The 23,656-nt window shown below is 37.6% G+C and overlaps 1 protein-coding gene across 1 annotated transcript in view; it reads right to left on the bottom strand.

Moving 5' to 3' along the window:
• Positions 1 to 23,656, bottom strand: part of PDE1A (phosphodiesterase 1A) — a 158,319-nt gene that overhangs the window by 8,847 nt on the left and 125,816 nt on the right. The window contains exons 9-13 of the mRNA XM_070422633.1: positions 23,306 to 23,407; positions 23,078 to 23,198; positions 13,345 to 13,426; positions 11,189 to 11,306; positions 9,982 to 10,127 (exon numbers count right to left, since the gene is read on the bottom strand). Of these exons, the coding sequence (XP_070278734.1) occupies positions 9,982 to 10,127; positions 11,189 to 11,306; positions 13,345 to 13,426; positions 23,078 to 23,198; positions 23,306 to 23,407 (569 nt within the window). The remainder of the gene's footprint in view (positions 1 to 9,981; positions 10,128 to 11,188; positions 11,307 to 13,344; positions 13,427 to 23,077; positions 23,199 to 23,305; positions 23,408 to 23,656) is intronic.

The following is a 23,656-nucleotide window of genomic DNA, read 5'->3' as shown; positions in this document are numbered from 1 at the left end:
CATAGAGGAGAATTGACTCTCCACTTTGGAAATCTGATTGTAACAGTGAGTCCGTATAAATTAAATGGTATTACCCACTATGTTGTAATTACTTTTCTTTATTAGCCAAAGGATCTAAAAAACAAACAAATGATAAATGGCTAATGAGAAAACTAAGTATAAGGGATATTCCCCCCCAAATCCTCTTCTTGCTCAACATCTGTACTTGCTGTTTTCTGACACTCTAAACCTAGTTCCTTGTTCTAATTTTACTTTGCAATACGAGTAAATATGGCAAGAGTTTATAGGATATTTGTAGCCTCTGAAAAAAACCTGCAGGTATTTGTTTTGCACATAGTAGGCCTCCGTAAACAGTGTTGGAATAATCTCATTACTAGTTCTCAACTTCTTGTCAGGCTCTGCAGTTTTGACTGTACAACACACTCCAACCAATTATTTCATATGACTCCGTGGCTGGGTGGAGAGATGGTCCGGACCTCCAAAGGGGGATGTCAGAATCTCTATCAGGCATGTGGAATGGCAAACATCTGAATCTCCTCTTCTCCACTCCCACTTGTATTTTACCACTGATTTTTGGTAGGTTTCTCTTGAAAGCCTTTTTTATTTATTTATTTTTTTACTATTTTGAGAATGCAAGGCAGAATATAAGTACTCACACTGTAATATGAATAAGATATCTAGGCTTATATAAAGAAGTGATAGGCTTCTTAGATAAGGCATCTTAATGAAAATCCTTGGTAGAATTTTAATGAGTAGAGTGGAGGAGGGGATCCCAAGAATCCAAGAATTGCATCCCCCGAGGAGGAAAGAACAGGATAAAGATAGAAAGTCCACTGACTTTCCTAGGAGTGGAAGGCAAACATTTCAGGGAAGAGCTGTATGACCCAAGACAGAAATGTAAGGAACATCATTACCAAGGGACATGCTGTTGTTTCCTGGTACAGCTTGCCTCGGTGGCACTGGTCAGATTCTAATCTGTGCTTGACCGTGAGCTGATGAAATTCCCTGCTCTCCCTCTCTGGGTCTTGCTGCATTCATTTGAATGCACAGAAGTGTTCTATTTTGACCTATCTTTGTGAACTGCAGATAAACTATGTTGAACTTGAAAAAAATAAAGTAATGCATTGGCTGCCCTCCACTTGCACCCCAACCTGCCTGAAGCTCAGGCGTGTGCCCTCATGGGGACATGAACCTGGCAGCCTTTCGGTGCACAGGATAATGAGCCACTCTCCCATTGGCTTCCCTCTGGCAATCACCATACTGTGGTCTGTGGCCATGAGTTTCTTTCTTTGCTTAATCCCTTCACCCTTCTTAACCAGTCCCCAACCCTCTCTCCTCTGACAGCTATCAGTCTATTGTCTGTATCTATGAGTCTGTTCCTATTTTGTTTGTTAGTTTATTTTGTTCATTAGATTCCACATATAGTGAAATCATATAGTACTTGTCTTTCTATTACTGGCTTATTTCGCTTAGTATAATACTCTCCAGGTCCATCCATGCTGTCACACAGGGTAAGATTTCCTCCATGTTTATGGCTGAGTAGTATTCCATTGTGTAAATGTCCCACAGTGTTTTTTATCTGCTCATCTACTGATGGGCACTTGGGCTGTTTCCAAATCTTGCCTATTGTAAATAACACTGCTATGAACACAGGGTTGCATATATTATTTCAAATTATTCAAATTAAAAGAAAGTTATAATCTTCTTCCTTTAAAATGGTGACAAGTAATAAATGTTAATCTAGTAATATTGTTTTAAATAATATTAATTGAATAATCGTATTATTTTAATTTCTCTTCTGAAAGGACTACAAAGGCTGTTTGCTTTGTTGATGAGCTGATACTGTGAACTATTAACTAGTCTGGTTTTACTCTCACTGTTTGTTACCGTGGCCCACACTCATTTGAACAAGTAGACATAGGTGTCATCACGGAAGTACCGGGAAACAAAAGGATACAGTCTTAATTACCAGATTCAAAAGCCATGTCTGTGTATGGAACAAAGTTTCTTGGAAAATACTTAGTCAAACTCTATCTTCCCACCCACACCTCCAGAAGATATCTAGGTTTCTGATTCACTGGCTATGAACTGAAGTTTTCTCCAAGAGAAGCAATTAGGATAAGGGGATAATTCAGGTTGGTGGTGAGAGAGGTTTAATTTCTTATTGGTCTAGTGGCAATATTTTTTCTAACTTTTAGAACCCAAAGGAAGACAGAAGAGAGAAGAGTTGGATGATAAAAGATGGCTAGATACTTATAGCCTCTGACACAGGACCCTGGCTTTGCTAGTCCTGTCACATTTTGAGTGAAAAGTGTGAAAGGTTTTGGAAATAACTCGGGGATCCAGAAGTAGAAGAGACCTTTGTCATGTTCCCTTTTCTGGAATTCTGAGAGGTGGCAGAATTTTAAAATTCCAACTCATTTTATGAAGTGAGTATAACCTCAACCCAGAACAAGACAAGGTCAATATGAGAAAGTGAAATGACAGGTTAATCTCACTCATAAATACAGATTTTTTTAAAAGTCAGCAAAAATAATTTTTAAAAGTTAATACATCAAAATTCATATGGGTTTACCCAAAGAATACAAGGTGGTTCAACATTAAAACATCTATTAATATAATTCACTACATGAACCAATTGAAAAAAAAAGTCATGTGAATTATTTTTAAAGCTACAGAAAAGGTAATACATTTTCTTAACAAATTACTTATTGATGGGAATATAATTAACCTCATAAAGAGATCAAAGAAATTAAGAAATATCACTCTTAATGCTGAAACATTAAACATCTCTTTAAATTCAGAGACAAGCTGAATGTCAAAACTACTACCATTTCAGAATGTTCTGGATAAGCTTGCTAGTGATGGGGACTCAAGGAAAACAATCATAAAGGGTATACATTTGGGAAAGAAAAGAAACTGCCATTATTTACAAAAAAGCAGTATTCAAAAGCAAATGTATTTCTACATACCTGCAAGAAATAGCCATTTAAAAAAGCAACAAAAAATATAAAATACTGATGGGAATTCCAACAAAGTATACCCAAAGTTTAAATATTAAGTGATTACATAATATAGTTCAGGATGGGGCAAAAGTAGGTTTACAGTTTTTCATATGAAAAATAATACAATAACTAATAAATAATAATACAAGAATAAACTGTGTTCCATGTACTCACAATCATAAACCTACTTTTGCCCCATGCAGTATATGTTTACTACAATACCTAACATCTAATAACACTAATAAGAATTTTTTATCACTATTTTTATTATTATTAAGGAAAAATAAATTTTTGGAGCAACATGAAAAAAGACCTATGAATGATGAGATATGTATGAATAGGAAGAAAATCTCATAAAGATGACAATATTCCCCAAATTTATATAAAAGTAAGTCTACTCAAAAATAGTAACTTATTTTTTTTTTCCTTTTAGGGTGGCACATATGAGCTACTTAAGCCAAAACCAGGTCTCAAAAAGTTCAAATGGATGATATCATACTGAACATATTCTATGACTTTAAGCCATTATGTAGGAAATAAGTTACAAAAAGAAACTAGAAAGTACTTGTGTGTTTGAAAATTTTAATACATATTCTCAAATGTCAAGCTTGCCTTCAGCTAGCTCTAGGTTTCCTGCTGGTTCTAAACAGCTGTGATTCGTGCACAATGCAAATCCGGTGGCATCTCAGTTCCCACGTTGCCTCCTTTTCTCACATCTTCTCTTCTTCGAGCCTAGTATTTTGGGATTTGAATCAATATCAAATAAATCAGAAAAGTACCCAGCACAGTGAGAAACATATTGCATTCCATTCTAGGCTGAGCCCCCAGATTCCATTCTGGGACATAACTAGAGCTTCTCAAGAACACATTCTCCTTGAAAAGATGGGACAGAAAGCAGACCTGGGGTTGGTGGGTAGCTTTTGCTCCTGTCAAGGTGAATTTGGTGGGCCTGATTCAATTTGGAATTCTTGCATCTAACGGTGAACCAAATTCTCAGGGGGCTTACAAAAGTAATGCTTTTGCTGTGAGAAAGAACAGATAGTTGTGTTTGCCATTCAGGGGCTGCTCTAAATAGACATGCTTCTTTCACAGTTCATTAGCATGCACTTACTCCGCCCACCCATCACAGCCTCAGAAAATGTTCCTCGTGACCTATGAGGATGGGACCACCAATGAAAACGAGCCACATTTACATGGCACTTTAAATGCATACTTTTCTTTTCTGTATGTGATCTCCTTGGTTGTTAATTAGGCATCTATCACCCATTTGCCACCAGTTTAGGCAAACGTGCTTTTTCTTTTTTTCTCACTTCCTTAGGTGCCTTGCTCCCAAAGCTGCATCATAGATCTTCACGACTCTGCAGTGAAACTGGAGAGAGGGCCAGGATTTACGGGAATCTCTATTACATTCCCACAGAGATTGTGTTCCCAATAGCCACAATTTTTGAGGCTATGATTTGCCTGAGATTTCATAGGTAGAAATAGAAGAGTGACTTTTCTCACTATTTCCCTCCAACTGCCTCACTAGAAGGAGAGGCACACACACACACCCCTTCCTAACACTTCCTGTCTGGTCTCAAATCACACAGGAAAAGGTTCGGATTGGGCAAAGACTTAAGATGCTGAGGGACACTGAGTAGGTTATGAAAGCACCTTCCTCATTCTATAAGATTTAACTAAAAAGGTAACACGTTCTGGATGGAGAAAAGCATTTTTTTTGTTTTGTTTTTTTTTTAGTTTTTGAAAAGGCCCCATGTCAAAAAAGAATGGGTTTCCATACAACATTCTTAGATGGATGTTCCCAGATCCTTAATAGAAGGCTTGGTGAATGAAATCACTGTTTAAAAAAGTGTTTTGTTTTCTTAAAACTGATGACCCAGGAGCTATATTCTTTGGAGCCCAAGCAGTCACACTTTCCACGGCTCAAGGATTGTGGGATATTTTTGAGATATCCCAAAATATAGTTGCAAGGCTAATATGATGATGGCCAACTATTCAGGATTCTGTTCAGAGCCTCAAAATTGAATTAATATTCCAAAGCTCTAAGCATCAGATGACCTGCTTATTCTCATCTCATGCAATTATCATAAACTTTCATCTTCAGTGTATTTAAGCAAATATATACATATATTTGTATGTAGAAAATCACACAACTGGATTGTATGTATGTACATATACAAAGCATATATGGTAGGTAAAACCATATCATAAAATAAATATTTGTGTGTTTGGCACCTAACCTAAGAAATAAAATATTACTAATTTCTAAATAAATCTCTCAATCTTCTTCCTAGATTCTGAATGTTTCCTCCATCATTCTTTACTTTTATCATGTAAAGATAAAAAACCTATTATTCTTAAACCTATTATTTAGCTTGTAAAATTTTTAAAATGTTCTATAAATAGTATCTTTCTACATTTTAGCAGCTTGTATATTTTTCTCAACATTGTTTGTGATTTTCTAAGTTTGTGATGCTCACAGCTAAAATTCATTTATCCGAGCAGTAGTATGCTATTCCATAGTGTGAATATACCACAGATTATGAATTCAATTCACTTTTTTTTTTTTCAGGTATTTTACACTCATACACAATGCTGCTATGAACATTTTGCTCATATCTTCTGATGCACATGAGCAAAAGTTTATCTAGGGTAAAAATATGAAAGTGAAATTATTGGGAAATATGGCATGTACATCTTCAGTTTTGCCAGAGATGCCAACCTGTTCTGCAAAATAATTATATATAAATTTACATATACTCAATTAATGTGTAAGAAAACCAAAAGTCCTGACATCCTTTTTGACTCTTGATTTCATACTCCACATCTAATCTGCTAACAAATCTTATCAGTTCTGCTTTCAAAATATATCCAGAATCCAATCTCTTTAAATGTGTGTGTATATATATATATACTAGAGGCCTGATGCACGAATTTAGTGCAAGAGTAGGCCTTCCTTCCCCCGGCTGCCGGCACTAGCTTCCCTCTGGCACCTGGGGCCCAGGCTTCCCTCGCAGCCCTGGCTTCAACTGGAAGGTCATCTGGAAGGACGTCCAGTCTAATTAGCATATTACAGTTTTATTATTATAGATATTTTTTAATTGATTTCAGAGAGGAAGGAGAGGGGGAGAGAGAAACATCAGTGATAAGAGGGATTTATCAATTGGCTGCCTCCTGCATGCCCACTACTGAGGATCAAGCCTGCAACCCAGGCTTGTGTCCTGACCGAGAATCAAACCACGACCTCCTGGTTCATAGCTGAATGCTCCTGAGCCACGCAGGCCTGGCAGATTCCAATCTCTTTCTCCTCTCTCTCCTACTCACACATACTGCCTTAAGCCGCCATCTCTATGTACCCAGAGTTGACACACTTTGCCCTCCCCACTGCCACCTGATCTAACCCTCTTCTTTCTCTTGGGTTATGAGCAAACACCCTCCTTTCTGGCCCCCTTGTTTTCATTTTGCCTCCCAAAGAGAAGAATATCTTCCATTCTGTAGCCGGAGTAATCCTTCTAAAACTTCAATTCAGACCACTTTATTTTTCTTCTGCAAAATTCTACAAATTTGGCTACCTATCTCTCTTTGGCCAAAAACCAGTGATGTGCCATGTTACCCATTTACCACACCACCTATGTTATCCCATGGGTTCAGCTTCATTTGCCTCCTGTTATTCCTTCAACTTCATTGGCCTCCTGTTATTTTTTCAGGACAGGCAAGTTTGACCTCCCAGGTGTTTTGCTGGTTATTTGCTCTGTCTGACAATGCATTTCCCATCCTTTACCCAGATCTCCCCGGGGTTCTTTCTAACTTTCTTCATGTATTTACTTAAATTATCCCTTTCTCAGTGAAGTCTTTCCTGGCCTCCTTATTAAAAAATTTCACTCCTGCTCCTTGCTTCCACTCCCTCTTTCATGAGGACAGGAGTCATTGTCTCTTTTGTTTCCTATCATATCCCTAATTCCTAAAATACTAACAGAAGGACAGTAAATAATAACTACAGTAAGTATGTCAAACTCACGGCCCACGGGCTACATATGGCCTACAACGAATATTTTTGCGGCCCAGCCAACATAACAGTATGTAAGAAACATTTTAATAAAAATTTCATAACTTGATTTTTACAACATCCTGTTATACATAATTATTAATAACGAACTACAATGTTCACTAATGACTGATTACTATAATCGTGTTGCATTCATTTCCCTTACGTGCAGGCACACCATTTCTCTCCACTAATACTAGCAGCAAATATTTTAGCAGCCGATGGCCACATCATTAGTCTTGGGCTGACTTGTTTGGTGTGCGCAACAGGAAATATTTTGCTTTGGAGACCAAGAAAAATAGGTTTATTTGTGTTATGCTTATTAATGTGTGCAGTTATTCAATGTCTGGTAAGTTACTGTTCAAGAAAAAATATTAATTTTTATGAAAATGTTCCATTATTTTGTTACTCATTTATTTCAGCCCTTTTTATTCAGCATGTCTCTATTGAAATAAACCTACGTTTCTATGAAAATTGAAGCTTTTGTGTGTGTGTGTCCCACATAAACTTAAACCTTGTTTATTTGGCCCGTGTTAGCCTTTGAGTTTGACATGCTTGAACTACAGTAAGAACAGCAACTCATGTAGTGCTACTATTCTAAGAACTTCTAAGCAGATTACATACATCAACTCATTTAATTCTCTCAAAAACCAATGTGGAGAAAGAGGACTTCCTGTTCCAGTGATGTAGAGAGTTCGAGTGTTTCCTCTCCAGAGAAAACAGTATAAAATTGGAAAATATTAACTATTCCATCAATTGGAAATCAACCAAGGTAACACAACAATTTGAGAAGCATTTACTTATGAAAATTTGCTGGATATTCAAGTAAGAACAGCAGGAAGCTATGACCTTCTGGCCTGGAGCTAACTACTCCCGAGCTCCCTTCTGCCAACCCCCACTTGGAAATGGCTGCAGCAACCAGCTTTGCTGCCCAAGGGGGTAGACTCAGTTTGGAATGGGAGGAGAGCGCAATAATCCCTGGTTTCTCTTACAGGAAATGAGGGATTTCGCTTTGAAGAAAATGGGGAAAACTCACAGGTTTTCCAGCGTGAGGTTGTGGTCCCAGTTTGGGATAAGTGGTAGACCAGCAGGGTTTCACAGAAAGATCCTAGCAATTAGAGGCCATAAGAGGGCTGAGACAGCCCTCCACACATCTCTGGCTGACTGAGAAATTGCACAGACGTGGAAGATGCTCTGAAAGAGTCTTCCGCAACTAGGTTGGTTTTGCAAAACACTGTTAAAAAGCAGCCATTCTCCTATTCTTGAGTTTCAAGGGCGAATTTTAAATTTTTGTTAAATATAAAGTATTTTCTAACTTTTTTGGGGAATATCAAAGACAAAGTTTTCTACAGTGTTTGTGTTATTTGGTGGAAAGGTACTACTGTTGCTTATGCATTTAAAATGTTCTAACTAATCAGACTTCCATAGCTGGGGAACTGTGAGTTACAGATTCAGATAAAGGCATTAGATCAGTATTTCTTTTACTTTTTAATAGCAGAGGTGGAGGAATATATGGCATCATCCAGGATTAATTAACTATTTAATTAAGCAAATATTTGCTGAGCACCTATTCTATGCTTAACGCTGTGCTAGTCGCTGAAGATACACTGGAGAAAACAGTAGATCATGGACTTTTGTGGACTGTACATTCCCATGTGGAAGAGACGATAAATAAGGAAGGGAATATGAAAGTATGGATTATGGATTAGTGCTATCACTGTGAAGTGACTAAACTGGGCTCTAATGGGGAAAAATAGAATAGTAGTCAAGGGGGGAGGTCTCTTTGGGGTTTTAGGGCCCTGCATTTGGAAAGAATGAATTCTAGCTCCTGCACTTACTAATTGTGAGATTTGGAGCAAGACAAAAAACTGTCTTCTGCTCTTGTTTCCTTATCTGTAAAATAGTAATAGTATATAACTCTATATGAGAATTGTTAAATGGGTTATTAAATGTTGTGTTTTTCAAGTTACAAGTTAAAACAGACCTGCCAATCAAGAATGACTCAGTTTTGCAGAGAGATCCAAGAGATTTCCTGGCTGCAGAAGCAAACATTGCAAACACCCTGGGTGTTTTAAAAAACTGCCAGAGTGCACTGTGCAGGGAGTATAGAACATGGGCCAGACAACCATGGGAGGGGGTGTAAGAGAAGGCAGGGGCCAGACAGAACCATGGGGGGAAGGGGAGGGAGAGAAGGCAGGGGCCAGACAGAACCATGGGGGGGGGGGGGGTTTGAGAGAAGGCAGGGGCCAGACAGAACCATGGGGGGGGGAAGGGAGGGAGAGAAGGCAGGGGCCAGACAGAACCATTGCGGGGGGGGGGGGGGGGGGCGGTGAGAGAAGGCAGGGGCCAGATCTGGAATTTGAAAGCTAATTTCCTGCATTAAAGTTAATGATGGATACTAATTCACGTACTCTGTAAATGAAACGGACTAATTTATTTGAGTCAGAAATAACTAGAGCTAGCTCCATATTTGTTTCTCAGCTCATAAATTACAAATGACTTTTCCAACTCCCGAGTAAAACTGTCAGACAAAAAAGTAACAGTAAAATTGAAAGAAGAAAAATGAACCAGATACCAAATCTCTGACACTAGGTGTTACATTCCTAAGGCAACATAAAAGCCTCTAAAATGAACAGGAGGCTACCGAGCCCCGTAAAGTTTTGTCAGCTTTTTATTGGCCCGTTCTTTATATCCACTTCACTGACCTCACTGACATACTTCTGCAGCCCATGTGGCATCAACAGAGCAGAGTCTCTTTTTCTTTAATAGATTAACCAACTTTCTTAAGAATAATCAAAGGGTAGCTAAATTCCAAATACCACCATGGGCTTGCATATTTTATAAAAGAATAAAACCAGGAGGGAAAAATCCAAAATCTCAGAGGAGGTAAGACAGAGAGAGGTGGCGGTAAGGCTTCATGAACAACTGTACCTTGAGCAGCTAACTCTTTCCATCTCTCCTTGTTCTGTTGGATGATGTCCACCAGGTTGTTTTTGAAGCTCTTCAGGTCCACGCATGCAAGAGAGTAGTCCGGGGAACAGGATCCATCGTTCACGGTGCCTTTCTTATTTGATCGTCTAAAGGAATCAGCAGCGTGTAAACACATAAAGGTGCGTAAGCTAACCGTACAAGCAAAGAAACCAGAATATACGGAGGTTGGGATATGGGATGGGGGAGCAAAGCCTGAAACACTTGACAAAACCAACTGGAGAAGCAGGATGGCAGGTGCTCGGCCCAGTGCTGAGCACCTGTTAGTGATGCTCGCCTCCCGCCTCTCCTCATACCCTGGAGAGGGCCAGAGACTCTGTCAGGGATTCCCAGAGCAGCAGTGGGGGTGCTCAGTATTACAGGTGGAGAGGCTGATGAGGGCAGCAGAAACGTGGGGTGAGCTGACTTAGTAGTGAGTCCACTGATAAACATCACCAAAGGGGCATCACAATCCTGGAGCCCAAAGTGCACAATGGCACCTGCTCTCCCTCCACCAGTTAGTCTTCAGGTTAACCTGACTCTTTCTCAGGTAGAACATTCCCTCAGTTTCCTCCTTGGGGCAACTTTTAGGCAGCCCGCTGGTGTGCTATTAGGAAAAGTTGTGTGTTCAGATGGGTAAGAATTTAGTATGATTTTTCTGCAACTGGAAGTTTTAAATAATATGCCTTAACAGATTTATCGATGAAAAAAATCTAGTTTGAAATAATGTAAGTTGTATATATAACGGACTTTACTGTAGCACGTTACATAGATTCATTGCATTCATGTCATTTAAAAGGCTAACTTTGATAAAAGCATCTTTCAAGATATACAAGTGGGCTGTGATTGATTAAACTAACACAATTAGATGTGTTAGATCCCCAGGATGCAATACATATATCCTCAGTAAAAATTCAAATAATTTTATTCTCCTTGATATTGAATACTATTCTAATATACTCCTTAATACTTGGATATTTTTTTGTAACAGACATCAAGTTATTTCAAAGGCATAGGCAATATAATACACAGCCACCAGGTGGCAATAATGTCCAATAATTCTTGTAAGGATTTTCCTGCCTATGTAAGAAATAATCAAGATAATCATAATGAAAAGGTTATGAAACATCACTAATATGAAAAAAATGATACAAAAAATAAAATATCAAACCTGCTTGCTCCATAAGAATTTTCTGTTTTTGAGTCTTCCTCTATGAGAGGAATAATAATTTTCTCTGTTGTGTCCGTCAGAAGAGAAAATGTTGGCTCTACTATGAAATCAATAAAACCTGCAAAAGAGAAATTTCAAATGTTACAGTTTACTGAATTCTAAAATTAGTAATCATGAACAGTCTCTGGTGCTCCTTATCACAAGTATCAACTATAATATTGATTTGCTTAACCCTTGCAATGATTTCTTTTTTGCAATGACTTTTAATCCAATAACACAATCTATAGGGATGGTCTAACAGCTGGGTAAAATATTCTCTCAGGCAGAGGAAGTGATACAACTTAAGCTTGCTAACTCAAGTCTATTGGCTTTCCTACTTAATATTCAGCCTCCTACTATTGTTAACAGTAAGTTCAGATCTAACCAGAATTAATACATTTTCCTTTCACAATGAGAGTCATCATTACCCTTTCTGGAAGGTCTTCTCTGGATTGTTAAATTTCATTATTCCCCAACAAGAAATAATATCTACTAGTAAGCTTCAAAGAAATGAAATTATTTTCTCACACAACAGAAAGGCAACCACTTTCGCCCCTCTTACTATATTAGTCAGAGCTTTCTGCCAGTATGCTAATATTTCAGATTGCTGTTTATTATTCTCTGGATGTAAAGTGTTAGTTCACAGTGTGTGGGTGAGTTCTGTCAAATCATCTCTGGGAGACAACATTAATGTCGCCACATGGAGGTGTCAGAATGAATAAAGACTTTTACATTTAAAGTCCTCATTGAGACAGATGATGACACAGAGAGAGAACAGGGCACTTGCCTCCCAGTGTCTAGGTGGGAGAGAAGGAAACCTATTCTACTAGTAAGCATTGTGTACATTCAACACCCCAAAGTCCCCGGACTGGGGTGGTGCTGGACATCTAGTGCTTGTTGCCTGAAACACACCTGGGAGTGGGGCCAGCATCTGAATATAGGACAGTAATCAGAGGGAGGTTTTAGAGGTAATAGTGTCCCAAGCAATATCTATATCTGAAGAGGAGCCCATCCACCAGATACTTGGATAAAAGTAATTCGAACGTCAAATAACTGGATTAGTCATAGAATACATGAAGGTACATTTTTAATTAAAAAAAAAACACCTTCAACAGTTTTGTGCTTTAATCTTGCCTTTGGGTCAAAGCAATGTTAATTGGCCACCCAATGAACATTGGCTAAGGTTTTAAATGCCTGGGATATGGAGACTGTCAACTAAGAGGTCACCTGTACTAACGTAGCAGCAATTTATATTGCAGAAACAAGTCTCAGAAACTTCCACTCTTCCCAGGTTGCCTGAGGAGGTCCTTAGCCTGCCACCCTCACCCCTGCATTATAGGCACCTGTGTTATGGTATCTAGAAAAAACGGCTGTTAGAACTTGGGTGGGAAGGGGGAAAGGTCAGAGCAACAAGCTGTCTTACAGCTGACTCTGGCTTTGTAGGAGGTGGCGCAGGAGCAGCTGGAGAGGTAAGGCAGCCATCTAGCAGTTATGAAGTGGTACAAAGGCTGGCTCAGGGAATAACTAGTACAAATATTTGAACTATGCAGCATAGCAATGATACATTTTAATAATGGGTAGGACTTGAAGTCTCAAACACAAATACAGATGAAGAGAATGGATATGGTTGGGAGCAGTATCATTTTTCAAACTTATTGTTGGCTTATCTATTCGTATAAAATTTGTTTCAAAAGAATATAAGCTAGTATATTAAGCATATTATGCAAACAGTGATAACAGAACAGCTATATTACTATTTTCATTGACTTGTCCTATATTCAAAAGATTAAATTACAGAAACCAATAATCAGCCAAAAATAACAAAAAAAACCTGTCTCTTCCCCGAGATTAAAGTTTCCTCCTTTCTGTAAAAGCATTACCAACAGAATAACAATTACATAATTACATTTACGAAGACTGCTTCATTGAATTCATTTTGTGAGAATGTTTTAATATTTCCTATGATTCAGCACCAATACTTAGGTCTAAGGAACGAGCTGTCATGACTATGGGACGAGGTCTTCATGGATGTTGCCCCTTTGGACAACGTGGTGTGTCCATCTGAAAACCGACAAGCACACGCCCAGCTCCCCGTGACCCCCGATCTTCAGCATTACCTATTTGTGACTGGGCCACCATCGTTGACTTCCGATCACAAAGTGGGGAAAATGGAAGCCCTAATTCAGCTTCTTTATCTCCCTGCAGAAAGGAAGGCTCATTAGTACAGACATGGTCTGGAGAAGCTGAAATAACAAGCAGTCTAGATACAAAGCCAAAAGCCACATCTTTCCGTTTTTAATTGGCACTGTGTGTTTATGATTTTGATAAAGCCAAAGCATAGTCTAAGTTTGTATAATTCTACTCGGATGGTCTGCTTTAGGAACACATTGAAAAGGGAAAAAAAGAAATGAGTATTTTCAGCATTTGGAGACCCTGCTGTGTTATTACAACCCCTTGATTATAAAGAGACACCTTGCTCTTTGGCATTTTCTGAAGTCACCATAAAATAGTCATCTTAGTGTGTTATTTGGCATTTAATTAACAACCCAGCTAAGGAATTTTTCTGCTCTTTTTGTGTGTGTCCCGTGCCAAATATATCAGCAGATCGTCAGTATCAAGAATTCTTAATTAGACTGCTTTTTGAAATTAAAAGTATATGAGCATTTTTAAATATCTTTCTACTTATTACCCAATTTTATTTGAATCCCCCACAGCAAGTAACAAAGAATATCTTTAACATTCTTAAATTCAGTAGGCATAATTTTAATATTTTCTCAGAGAAAATTTAAATGTCAATGGTTGTGTTTTTTTTTTTTGTTTTTTTTTTTTTTACTTTATCTATAGTAGATTAACTTAGTGCCTATCTTAAAGAACTCCATTTAAAAGTTTGGGTTTAGCATCAGAAGAGCTAATTAGATTTTCATCTCCTAAAATAAAGATGGCTCCCCTGGGTAAAACTTTATTATCACAAGGTTCATCAAATATTAGTGCTTCCCTTGCATTTGAGGGGACGTGCTTACAAAAGAAACAGAGAGAATACTTCACTTGTGCCTGTTCCCTTTGATTGTCTGGCCATTTGAAAGAAAGCTTTAGGATCTATTTCCTCCTAAGCTATTGGTTGCACACCTTCAAGGGGGACACTGGCCTTGCATCCGGCCACAAGTTGAGATACAGGGTCAGGTTCTGAAATCAGGAGACAAAAGGGCGGGGGCCTTTCACTTGTAACGATGGAACGTGTGTCTGAGGACTTCATAGCTTCCACTCACTCTGCTCCTCTAACAACTTTTCATCATGATCTTTACAGCATCATGTCAATATGTTTTATGGGCTTTAATGTTTTCTGGTGTATTTCCTCTAAACCATGCCTCATTATATTGAAACCAGAATTGTTCAGGAAAATTTAGATATAGTCACCGAAGAAGTAGCTACACACAGGAATGTTTTACCATGTCAGGACCTAAAGCAAACAGGTACTATAATTTCTGTGACCTCTTCCAGCAACTGCCCTCATTCCCTTAGAGAATAACAACATCCACAACATGTGGTATTAATATTTATACCCAGCTTACAGGACAGATGAAAGGGAATTATTAGGACCATTAGCCTTGGAATCACAGACACAGTATGGAGTCACTGTTCAGCCAGCTCTCTCTGCAAATCTCATCTGTTACCTAAGTTGATAATTTTGGTTGACTCATTTTAGGAATAAAGATATAATAGTATTTACCAAATAGAATTTCCCTGAGGTTATTGAGATAATGAATGGGAAGCCTAAGGACAGGGCCTAATATTTAGTAAATAGTAATTAAATGTTAGCTAATAAGAACAGCAAAAGTATAGAACTGTGAAAATTAAAAGTATTTATGATGCTTAGTGCATATCTGGAGGGCGTTAAAGCACAGGAAAGGGGTTAGTAGTTATTTAATGTAATGGAGAGGCATTGGCTTTCCACCCTGTCTTTTTTCTACCAAGGAATTGACATGACAAGGTTGGACTTTTGAAAGATTAATTTGTCAGCAGTGGAAAGGATGGCTTGAAATGAATTGAGATTGACTCTTGAGCTTCCAATCTGAAGGAAAAGGAGTCTTTGGTGCCAGAATATACATAAGACAACCTGTGTGAGGGGTAGATGTGAAGGTTACTATGGATTTGATTGTTAACATGTTGAGAATAAGGTATAAGAATAATATCATTAATAGCTTGTTAAAATATAAATAATGATATTACTATTGTTAAAATAGAAATAAACCTCAGGGGAAATGTGATATTGGGGACACTTATTTGATATATGTGATACAACTGATTTATTGGTGAAGGAGTAGCTATCTGATATTTTAACAGATCTATTTTCATACTATATACTATATATGTTATTTGTTTGACCTAACAACGAAAATTTGGGCCTGTTAAAGGCATTGTGATGACTTACCTTCCATGAGCTAAATTTTATAGAATGCTGGATGGCAATTGATAGATACATACAGGGTCGACCTTCTACAGATGAAGTGAGAGATTTTATACTCTCTTTGCTTCTTGTACTCTATAATTGATTTTGAATATAAAATTTCCAGTGTGAAGGCACACTGAATATTAAAATTCACTGATTATTTAATTTACTTATAAATATTTCAAAGTGTTATTTATTCTTTAGGGCAAATAGAGGCTATGAGCACAAGATTAGTAGGGGGTCTGCAGCCAGACTATGCAGGCACCAATAGGACAAGTTGGAGACTAAGGGAGAAGAAAAGATATGCAAAGAGAAAGTTAGGACCCCAGAGTATAAATTTGACAAACTTTATAATTTTCCTTATTCTGTCCCTGAATAGTGAACATTTACTTTCCATCAAGATGAAATCGGGGTCAAAGCCACAGGCACTGGATATGTCACCTTGTTCTCCAGGGAGGTTGTGCTGTCATTTGACTGTGCTGTCTTTTGGGGGCCCTTTAAAGAGCAATACTTACTGAATACACATATGTTCTGAGGTACTGACTCATACAAATGATTGGAGCAAAATTATAGGGCCATGAAGATTAATTAACCAGCACCACTCAATTATCCCGCTGGCTGTCCGCACCTGTTCCTGGGAGGAACCCGCAGGTGTGGAGGTGGAGGGAGAGGCCCCATTGACATGGAAGCACAAGGCAGCCTGAGGTGCTACGCCTGACGGCTATGCCTGTCTTAGCAATTCCCTTGGAGGCTGTGGAGATTTCTTCTTTGCAAGGCCATGACAGAGATCTAATAATTGTTTTTATGCTTTCCTAACAGCATGAAATGCTCTGATGGCTGTCAACAAGATGTCAAATCCAGTGACTTAATGGCATATTTTTTTTCTCTTTTCTCTGAAGTCAAACAGTTTCTATAGTTCTAAAAAAAATGCAAAAGGTAGGAAAAAGTAAAGTATGAAGTCTTGAGAAACCTCTTTGTACCGAAACCAAGTTTTAGTCACAGATGCAACAGCAACAACAAACATGTAGCCAGCCTCTGGCCACAGATTTTGGGGCCACTGTGAGGCCAAAAGTAGTAATTGAGGGACCTCTATTTCAATAGGGGAATTAATTGAGATTTAAAATGAGGAGTAGGTGTAATAGTTTAGCCTTCTTTGGACAACTTATTTAAGGAATTTAGGCCACCTAATTACCTTCCTGCCTTCCTCCTAAAAATGCCTTTCTAAATTCTATAAAAGTCACCAAAACTGTTTGAATGTTAAATGATTATTATAGCTAACATTTGGTTTCAGCAAAATTTATATAATTGTATTTTTTTGAGTGTTATATTTTACAGAACATTAATATGCCCTGTGTAATTGATGTTTCCACTTTCATGCCTCTTAAAACTATAAGCTTTGCTTTTTAAATTTTGAGTTATTTCCTGGCGCATAGCTACAGTTCTTTATGAACATGTTTTGGTTGTGTCTCTAAATTTGTGATATCAGATCCTCCATTGAGCATTCACTAACTCAATATATTTTTATTGTTTTGGGAAATATAATTTATTTTTAAATAACACTTGATACTACTTCTAGCAACACTGAAGAAAATAAAGGGGCCGGACTGTATACTACTTAGGATAAAACAATCATTTTGACCTTCCTTCTTAAATAATTTGCATTTCTAGTTCTTCATTTCTCCTTGGCTGACAGGGTAGTACCAGGTAGGCTTCACACATATATCTCTGTGTGTGTTTTTTTCATGTGTCACAAAGCAACTATTTGAAAAAGAGAAAAACTTCACTTAGTCATCAGGTTCATTTAGTATGAAGTATGCACAATTTTTAATAGCAGTGATTATATATATTCTTAACTTTAACTATATTCACTTCTTGTTATCTTGCCAACCTAATATGTCTGTTCAAGAAGAGAATATGTCTTCTTTTATTAATGGTTATTTTCCTGGCTGGTACCTCCACCTCTGATCTCTCAGTAATATTGGACATAGGTGAAATAAATGGAGCACTTTCCAAGTACACCCATTACAGTCAGAGGGCAGAGGCCACTGTGCTGACCTGCATGGACACTCGGAGAGGGCACTGCTATGCTGATGACTCACTCGCAGGTGAGCTGCCAAAGATGCCCTGGAGATAAGGACCTGCTTTATCTCCTTTACCATCAGCTGCTTACTCAAGAGTCAGAAATAAGAGTTCCTCAAGACTGCAAATTCTGGATACAATTCTGGTCTCTCCCTGCTGTCATTTGCCTTGATTCTAGAATGTATACCTAAATATTTACACCAAGGATCAGAGTAACAATGATGGGATTTTGAAGGATGATGCAAGCAGCTTGGTCTACACTTCTGTCTTCCAAAAATGCATGGTGTTAAAAATTGTTAATGTCTATTTAAGCCCTTTTGTTAGATAAGATAAACTTGGTAGACAAATTAATAAGAAATTGATCCCCAAACTCCTCTAGGCTTTTCTGAAACATTAATTCATACATATGTATATGTATGCACATACATATATACATATAAGAATGTGTGTGCATGCATATTGTGGGTTCGGTCCTGGGTCAGGGTGCATACGGAAGGCAACCAATTCATGTTCTCTCTCACATAGATTTTTTTTTCTCTCTCTTTCTCTCCTTCCCTTCTTCTCTCTAAAACCAATTAGCATATCTTCAGGTGAGATTTTTTTAAATGTGTGTGTGTTTATGTGTGCACACATGCACACATAAATTTTCTTGTTGCTGTTGATTTTAAAAATCAGTTCCTTATCTTGAGTAGTTTTTTTTATTTTTTTAAATTGATATCCAGTGTCTAATTTTGAATTTCAAGTCTAGTGCTATATTTTGCAGAGCAAAAATAAAATACAGTATTTCTATTAACCAACTAATTTTTAAACCATGGCTGGGTTGGGAATGTGTGTGTTTTTTATTGCAGCCACATCCTTCAAAGTTTGGCTTTAAATAACTATCAAATAACAAAATATCAATGGCTTCCTAATACTTTGCTTTGGAAAAATATAAAACTTAAAATAACTGGGAAAATAATAAATAATACCAATTCCTCATTATATTTAGTTAACTGAATGATCTCTATAACCTCTCACATTTATTCTATCATTTTGTTCCTCACAACCATCCTAGCAGGAGGCAAAGTGGAATTAACACCATCTTATAGGTAAGAAGGTGAAGACTCATATTTTCCCTACTGGACAGGTAGAAAGCTAGAGCTTACACTTAGGTGTTCTGAAGCCACATCGAGTTATCTCTCACTTTGCATTATCAGACTTCTTATGCTTGCCCAATATACATAAAACACTTTCTTTGACAAGACACACACAATGATTGCATTTACACTGCCGCTGAGGGCCATGCTGGGTTCTGGGCAGATCTTGGCTGATTTGCCTCAAATTCTCTAGTACAGACAGTGGCTCACATGACACAGTATTTAGATTTTTAGTACATTCCAAAGGAATGAAGGAATATATTTTCAAATTTTTTATAAAAGTGCAATTTGGACTGTGTGAGATGAAAAGCCCCAGTCACTTGGCTAACTAGGGAGAAGGGATCTCTCAGCCCTGTGGGTTCTACAATGGGGTAGTTTCACGGGTGGTGATATGAGGATGCGCAAGAATGAGAAAAATCATGGGAGAACCATTGCAGTCCTGCCAATGGCTGGGACCTCTGCATAGATACACAGACCCAGTTAAATAGCTCATGAGCAAAGCATACACTGAAGACTTTCAGATTCATTGCTGTATCTACCTCCGAAGGGCTAAATGGCGTGGCATGGCTAAGAATATGCAGGAACTGGGAGGCTCACTTAGTTAACTGAATGCATGAAAGCATTTTACCTGTTGGAGTCAAGGTCATATTTTAGCACAAGTCTTATAAACGTGTTTTGCTTGTGAAACATGTTTGTTGGCAGTATAAACTCACTCATTTTGACCTTTAACTCCACATTCTCCTGTTTTGCTATGTATGTTTCTGAAGGGGACTTGAACATCACTTACTTTAAAAAAACCCAGAGACAGAGAACTATAAGATTCCAGGGTTAAATCTAAAGTCCTAAGTCAACTCATTATGATCTGAGAGGATTTTGTTGTAGTTGAAGGAAAGAGGCAATGCTAGCAGAGATAGTTTGATTTTCTAATAGTCCACGTTAACATATACACTTTACTCTCCTTAGGGCTATTCATTAAAGCCATTGAAGCAAACACTGTCATTTCTGGATATTTGGGGGTTACACAAATATCTATCTTAGTCTACCAAGGGTCCTGTCAAAACAAAACAAAAACCTGATGCCCTCTTCCTTTAGGTAACACAGCCTGAAAAATGCAGATTACAAAACCAAGTATGATGTTATAACTATTCTAAAACTTGACCTTTTGTGTTGGGTATATCTTAAACATTAATATTCAGATATCTGAGTCACTGTTTATTAAGCACTGAGAATGAAAAAGTAGCTAAGTAGCCTCATAGAACATTTCCCTCTGCCCTGAAATTCAGATGTCAGAAATCACTGCATGCTGGAAGCTTCATTAGTAGTATCAGTCATCTTTCTAGAAAATTCAAAATAAGATGAACTTTAAAAACATCTGCACTCAATTCCATTGAATTCATTATTCTCATGATTCTGTCAGTTATTCTTTGTCTGGCTTGAAATCAATAAAAGACATGGACAATACAAATCATGGTTTTATTGGGAGACCTATCAGTAATTTTCAAGAGTCTCTGGGATTTAGTAGAGCTAATATTTTGGGATGAGGGGGTTTTAATCCTCATTCAAGGATATTTTTCCCATTAATTTTTAGAGAGAGTGGTAGGGAGGGGGATAGTTAGAGAGAATGAAACATCAATGTGAGAGACATATTGATTGATTGCCTCCCACATGCCCCGACGGGGGTCGGGGATCAAGCCTGCAACTGAGGTATGTGCCCTTGACTGGAATCAAACCCACGACCCTTCAGTCTGAGGGCCGAGGCTCTAACAACCACTGAGAAAATAGGCCAGGGCAGAGCTATTTTTTTTAACACGGTAATTTTGTTTTGTTTTGTTTTTAGTGTTCTTTAAGTAATTGATGAAGCATCCTTAACCTGATATACTGTTTTCTAAACTAAGGGGAAAAAATGTTCAACTCTTAACTGTATAAATTATGAACACACTTGTATAAATAACACCCAATAAAGATATAAAACATTTTCACCACCCCCAGAAAGTTCCTTTAATATCTTCCAGTAAATCCTACTCCATAAAAGCACCCATTGTTCAGATTTCAATAAGCAGTTTAATTTTACCAGTTCTTAAAAATTATATAAATGGAATCATACAATATGCATTTTTGAGATTTATTGTTTTTTGTATGTAGTACATTTTTATTGTTGTATCATATTCCATTATATGACTATACCATAATGTATTTACCCATTTATATCTTTGATGCACATTTGGGCTGTTTCTAGTATTGGGCTGTCATAACTACTATGTTATGACTAGTCCTATATAAGACATTTGATGGATGTAAGCATTAATTTATCTGGGTTATACACCTATGAGTGGACATGCTGGGTCACAGGGGATATTAAGTTTGTCTTTAGTAGATGCTAACCAGTAGTGGTCCAGACAGGTTGTAACGATTTATATACCCACCAGCAACGCCTGACACTTGCAGTTTTTCCACTTAAATAGTACTTAATATTGTCAGTCCTTTTAATTTTAGCCATTCCAGTGGGGATGTACTGGTATCTCATCATGGTTTTAATGTGTAATTCTTTGATAAGTAATGATAATGAGCATACTTGTATATATACTTATTACCCATTTGTGTATTTTCTTTTATGAGGTATCTAATCAAATAGGGCCGATTTTCTTTTTATAATTGATTTGTGGGTATTCTTTATACAATCAGGAAACAAGTTCTTGGACAGGCATTTGTAGTATAAATATGTTTTTCTCATTCTATGGCTTGCCTCTTCTAATCGTATTTTTTAAAGAGCAGAAGTTTTAAATTGTGCTTTTGTCCACTTTACCATATTTTTCTTTCATATATAGGGTTTTATGTGTCTTATCTAAGAAATATATCCTACCTTCAAGATTAGAGGAAGATTCTCCTGAGTTCTCTCTAGAAACTTTATAGTTTTAGGTTTAAGCCTGTGGTCAGTCATTCTTGAATTAATTTTATAAATGGTATAGATAAGTTACAGGTTCCTTTTCTCCAATATATTTAATAAGTGTTGTTTCATTGCCATTTAAGAAACTTCCTTTTCCCAATTAAATATTTTGATGTTTTTGTAGAAAATCAAATGACCATATAATTATGAGACTATTTCTGGAAACACTATTCTATTGTATTGGTCTATTTGCCTATTGGTCTTATGTCAACAACACACTGCTTTGGTTACTGTGGCTTTATATTATATCTTATAACAAGGAAGTGTAGGTCCTCCAACTTTCTTAGTCTTTTTCAAAATTGTTTGAACTATTTTTAGATTCTTACATTTCCATGTAGATTTTAGCATTAGCTTTTCTTTCAACAAGGGAACCTATTATAATTTTTATAAGGATTATGCTAAGTTTATTAATCAATTTTAGTAGAATTGATTTTTTAGCAATATTTAATCTTTCAATCCATTAACATATCTCTCAATTTATATGGGTCTTTAACATTTTTTTCTCAACAATATTCTCTGGGGCCCCACACGGGGATGGCATCTGAAGTACAGCCAGTCTTGTGGACCACTGAGCTCTTAACTTGTGGGATCTGATGCCAAATCCAGATGGTTAGCATCCCAGGTGGGGGTGGAAACAGAACAGAAACACTACAGGAAAAAATGCATACTAGTAGCAGAGACCACTAGACATTCCTTGAAGCGACATCCAGGCTTGCTTTTGCACATAGCAATAGACGTTTTTTAAATGTAGGCCTGGATCCACACAGCTAAAAACTGTATTTGTCAGCCTCCCTTGCAGCTATGCATACAAGACTAAATTCTAACCAAGATGTATCCAGAAGTGTCATATATTCTCCCTCTCCCTTTTTTACTATGAAAGTTTTTTTCTGTCTCTATCATTTACCTCTTAATAGCCAAAAACAACTCTAATTTTTCCCTCCCTTCCTTCCTTCCTTCCTTCCTTCCTTCCTTCCTTCCTTCCTTCCTTCCCTTTTTTCTTTCTTCCTTGAGAGTGACATCTGAGATTCAAGTCTTGACTTTCTATAAGTTTTTGTTTGTTTGTTTGTTTGTTTTTACCATGTAGAAATTTTCAATACATTTATCTGAAAGATTAATACTTTGCCCAGGGTCCCAAAATAGTATTGTAGCCAGTTAATAAGTCACCTTTTATGTGAAAAAATGAGCACATCAATATGCACAGTCACTATTTCCAAAAACATTTGCACAGAGTGTGAAAGAAGTACCTGTCGGAAAAACTCCTCCATCAGGGCCATGGTCCACCGGTGGTGTAGCTGCCAGCATTTGGCCGGGTGGCTGATGTCTGCTGCATGGAGAATCAGGGACATGGTCTTGGCTCTGTCGGTCCTGTCAAACCAAAGACATATTCAAATTATCAGAACAAAATAACCAATTACAGTTCTTTCTAAGTACAAGCCCATGGAACTGTAACATCACAAAAGAAAATTACCTACCCTTCAGGCTGCTGCAAACTGTTTCTTATATTTTTAATTTGCTGGAAGTGACCAGACATGTCTGTAGACAAAACCATTTCAATCACTAGGTTCCGAAGATCCCTGTGGAGTCATCAAAAGGAAAATGTTCATTTGGCCCTTTACTGTTCTGAAGAGGAACATTTTCTTAAACATCACTGATCACATTTATTTTTCTTAATGGATATAAGCACAAAAGAAGCTACCTTTTTAATGTAAATGTTCTTATAAAAGTTACAGAGGCCCGGTGCAAGAAATTCGTGCACAGTGTGTGTGGGGGGGGGGGGGTGCGGGGGGGGGGGGGGGTCGCTCACCCCAGCCTGCACCCTCTCC

Source organism: Myotis yumanensis, unplaced genomic scaffold (genome assembly GCF_028538775.1).
Source record: "Myotis yumanensis isolate MYYU_CA2020_CCGP unplaced genomic scaffold, mMyoYum1.0.hap1 SCAF_8, whole genome shotgun sequence".
In the NCBI taxonomy this organism is placed as follows: Eukaryota; Metazoa; Chordata; class Mammalia; order Chiroptera; family Vespertilionidae; genus Myotis; species Myotis yumanensis.
This window is presented reverse-complemented; position numbering and strand designations above follow the sequence as displayed.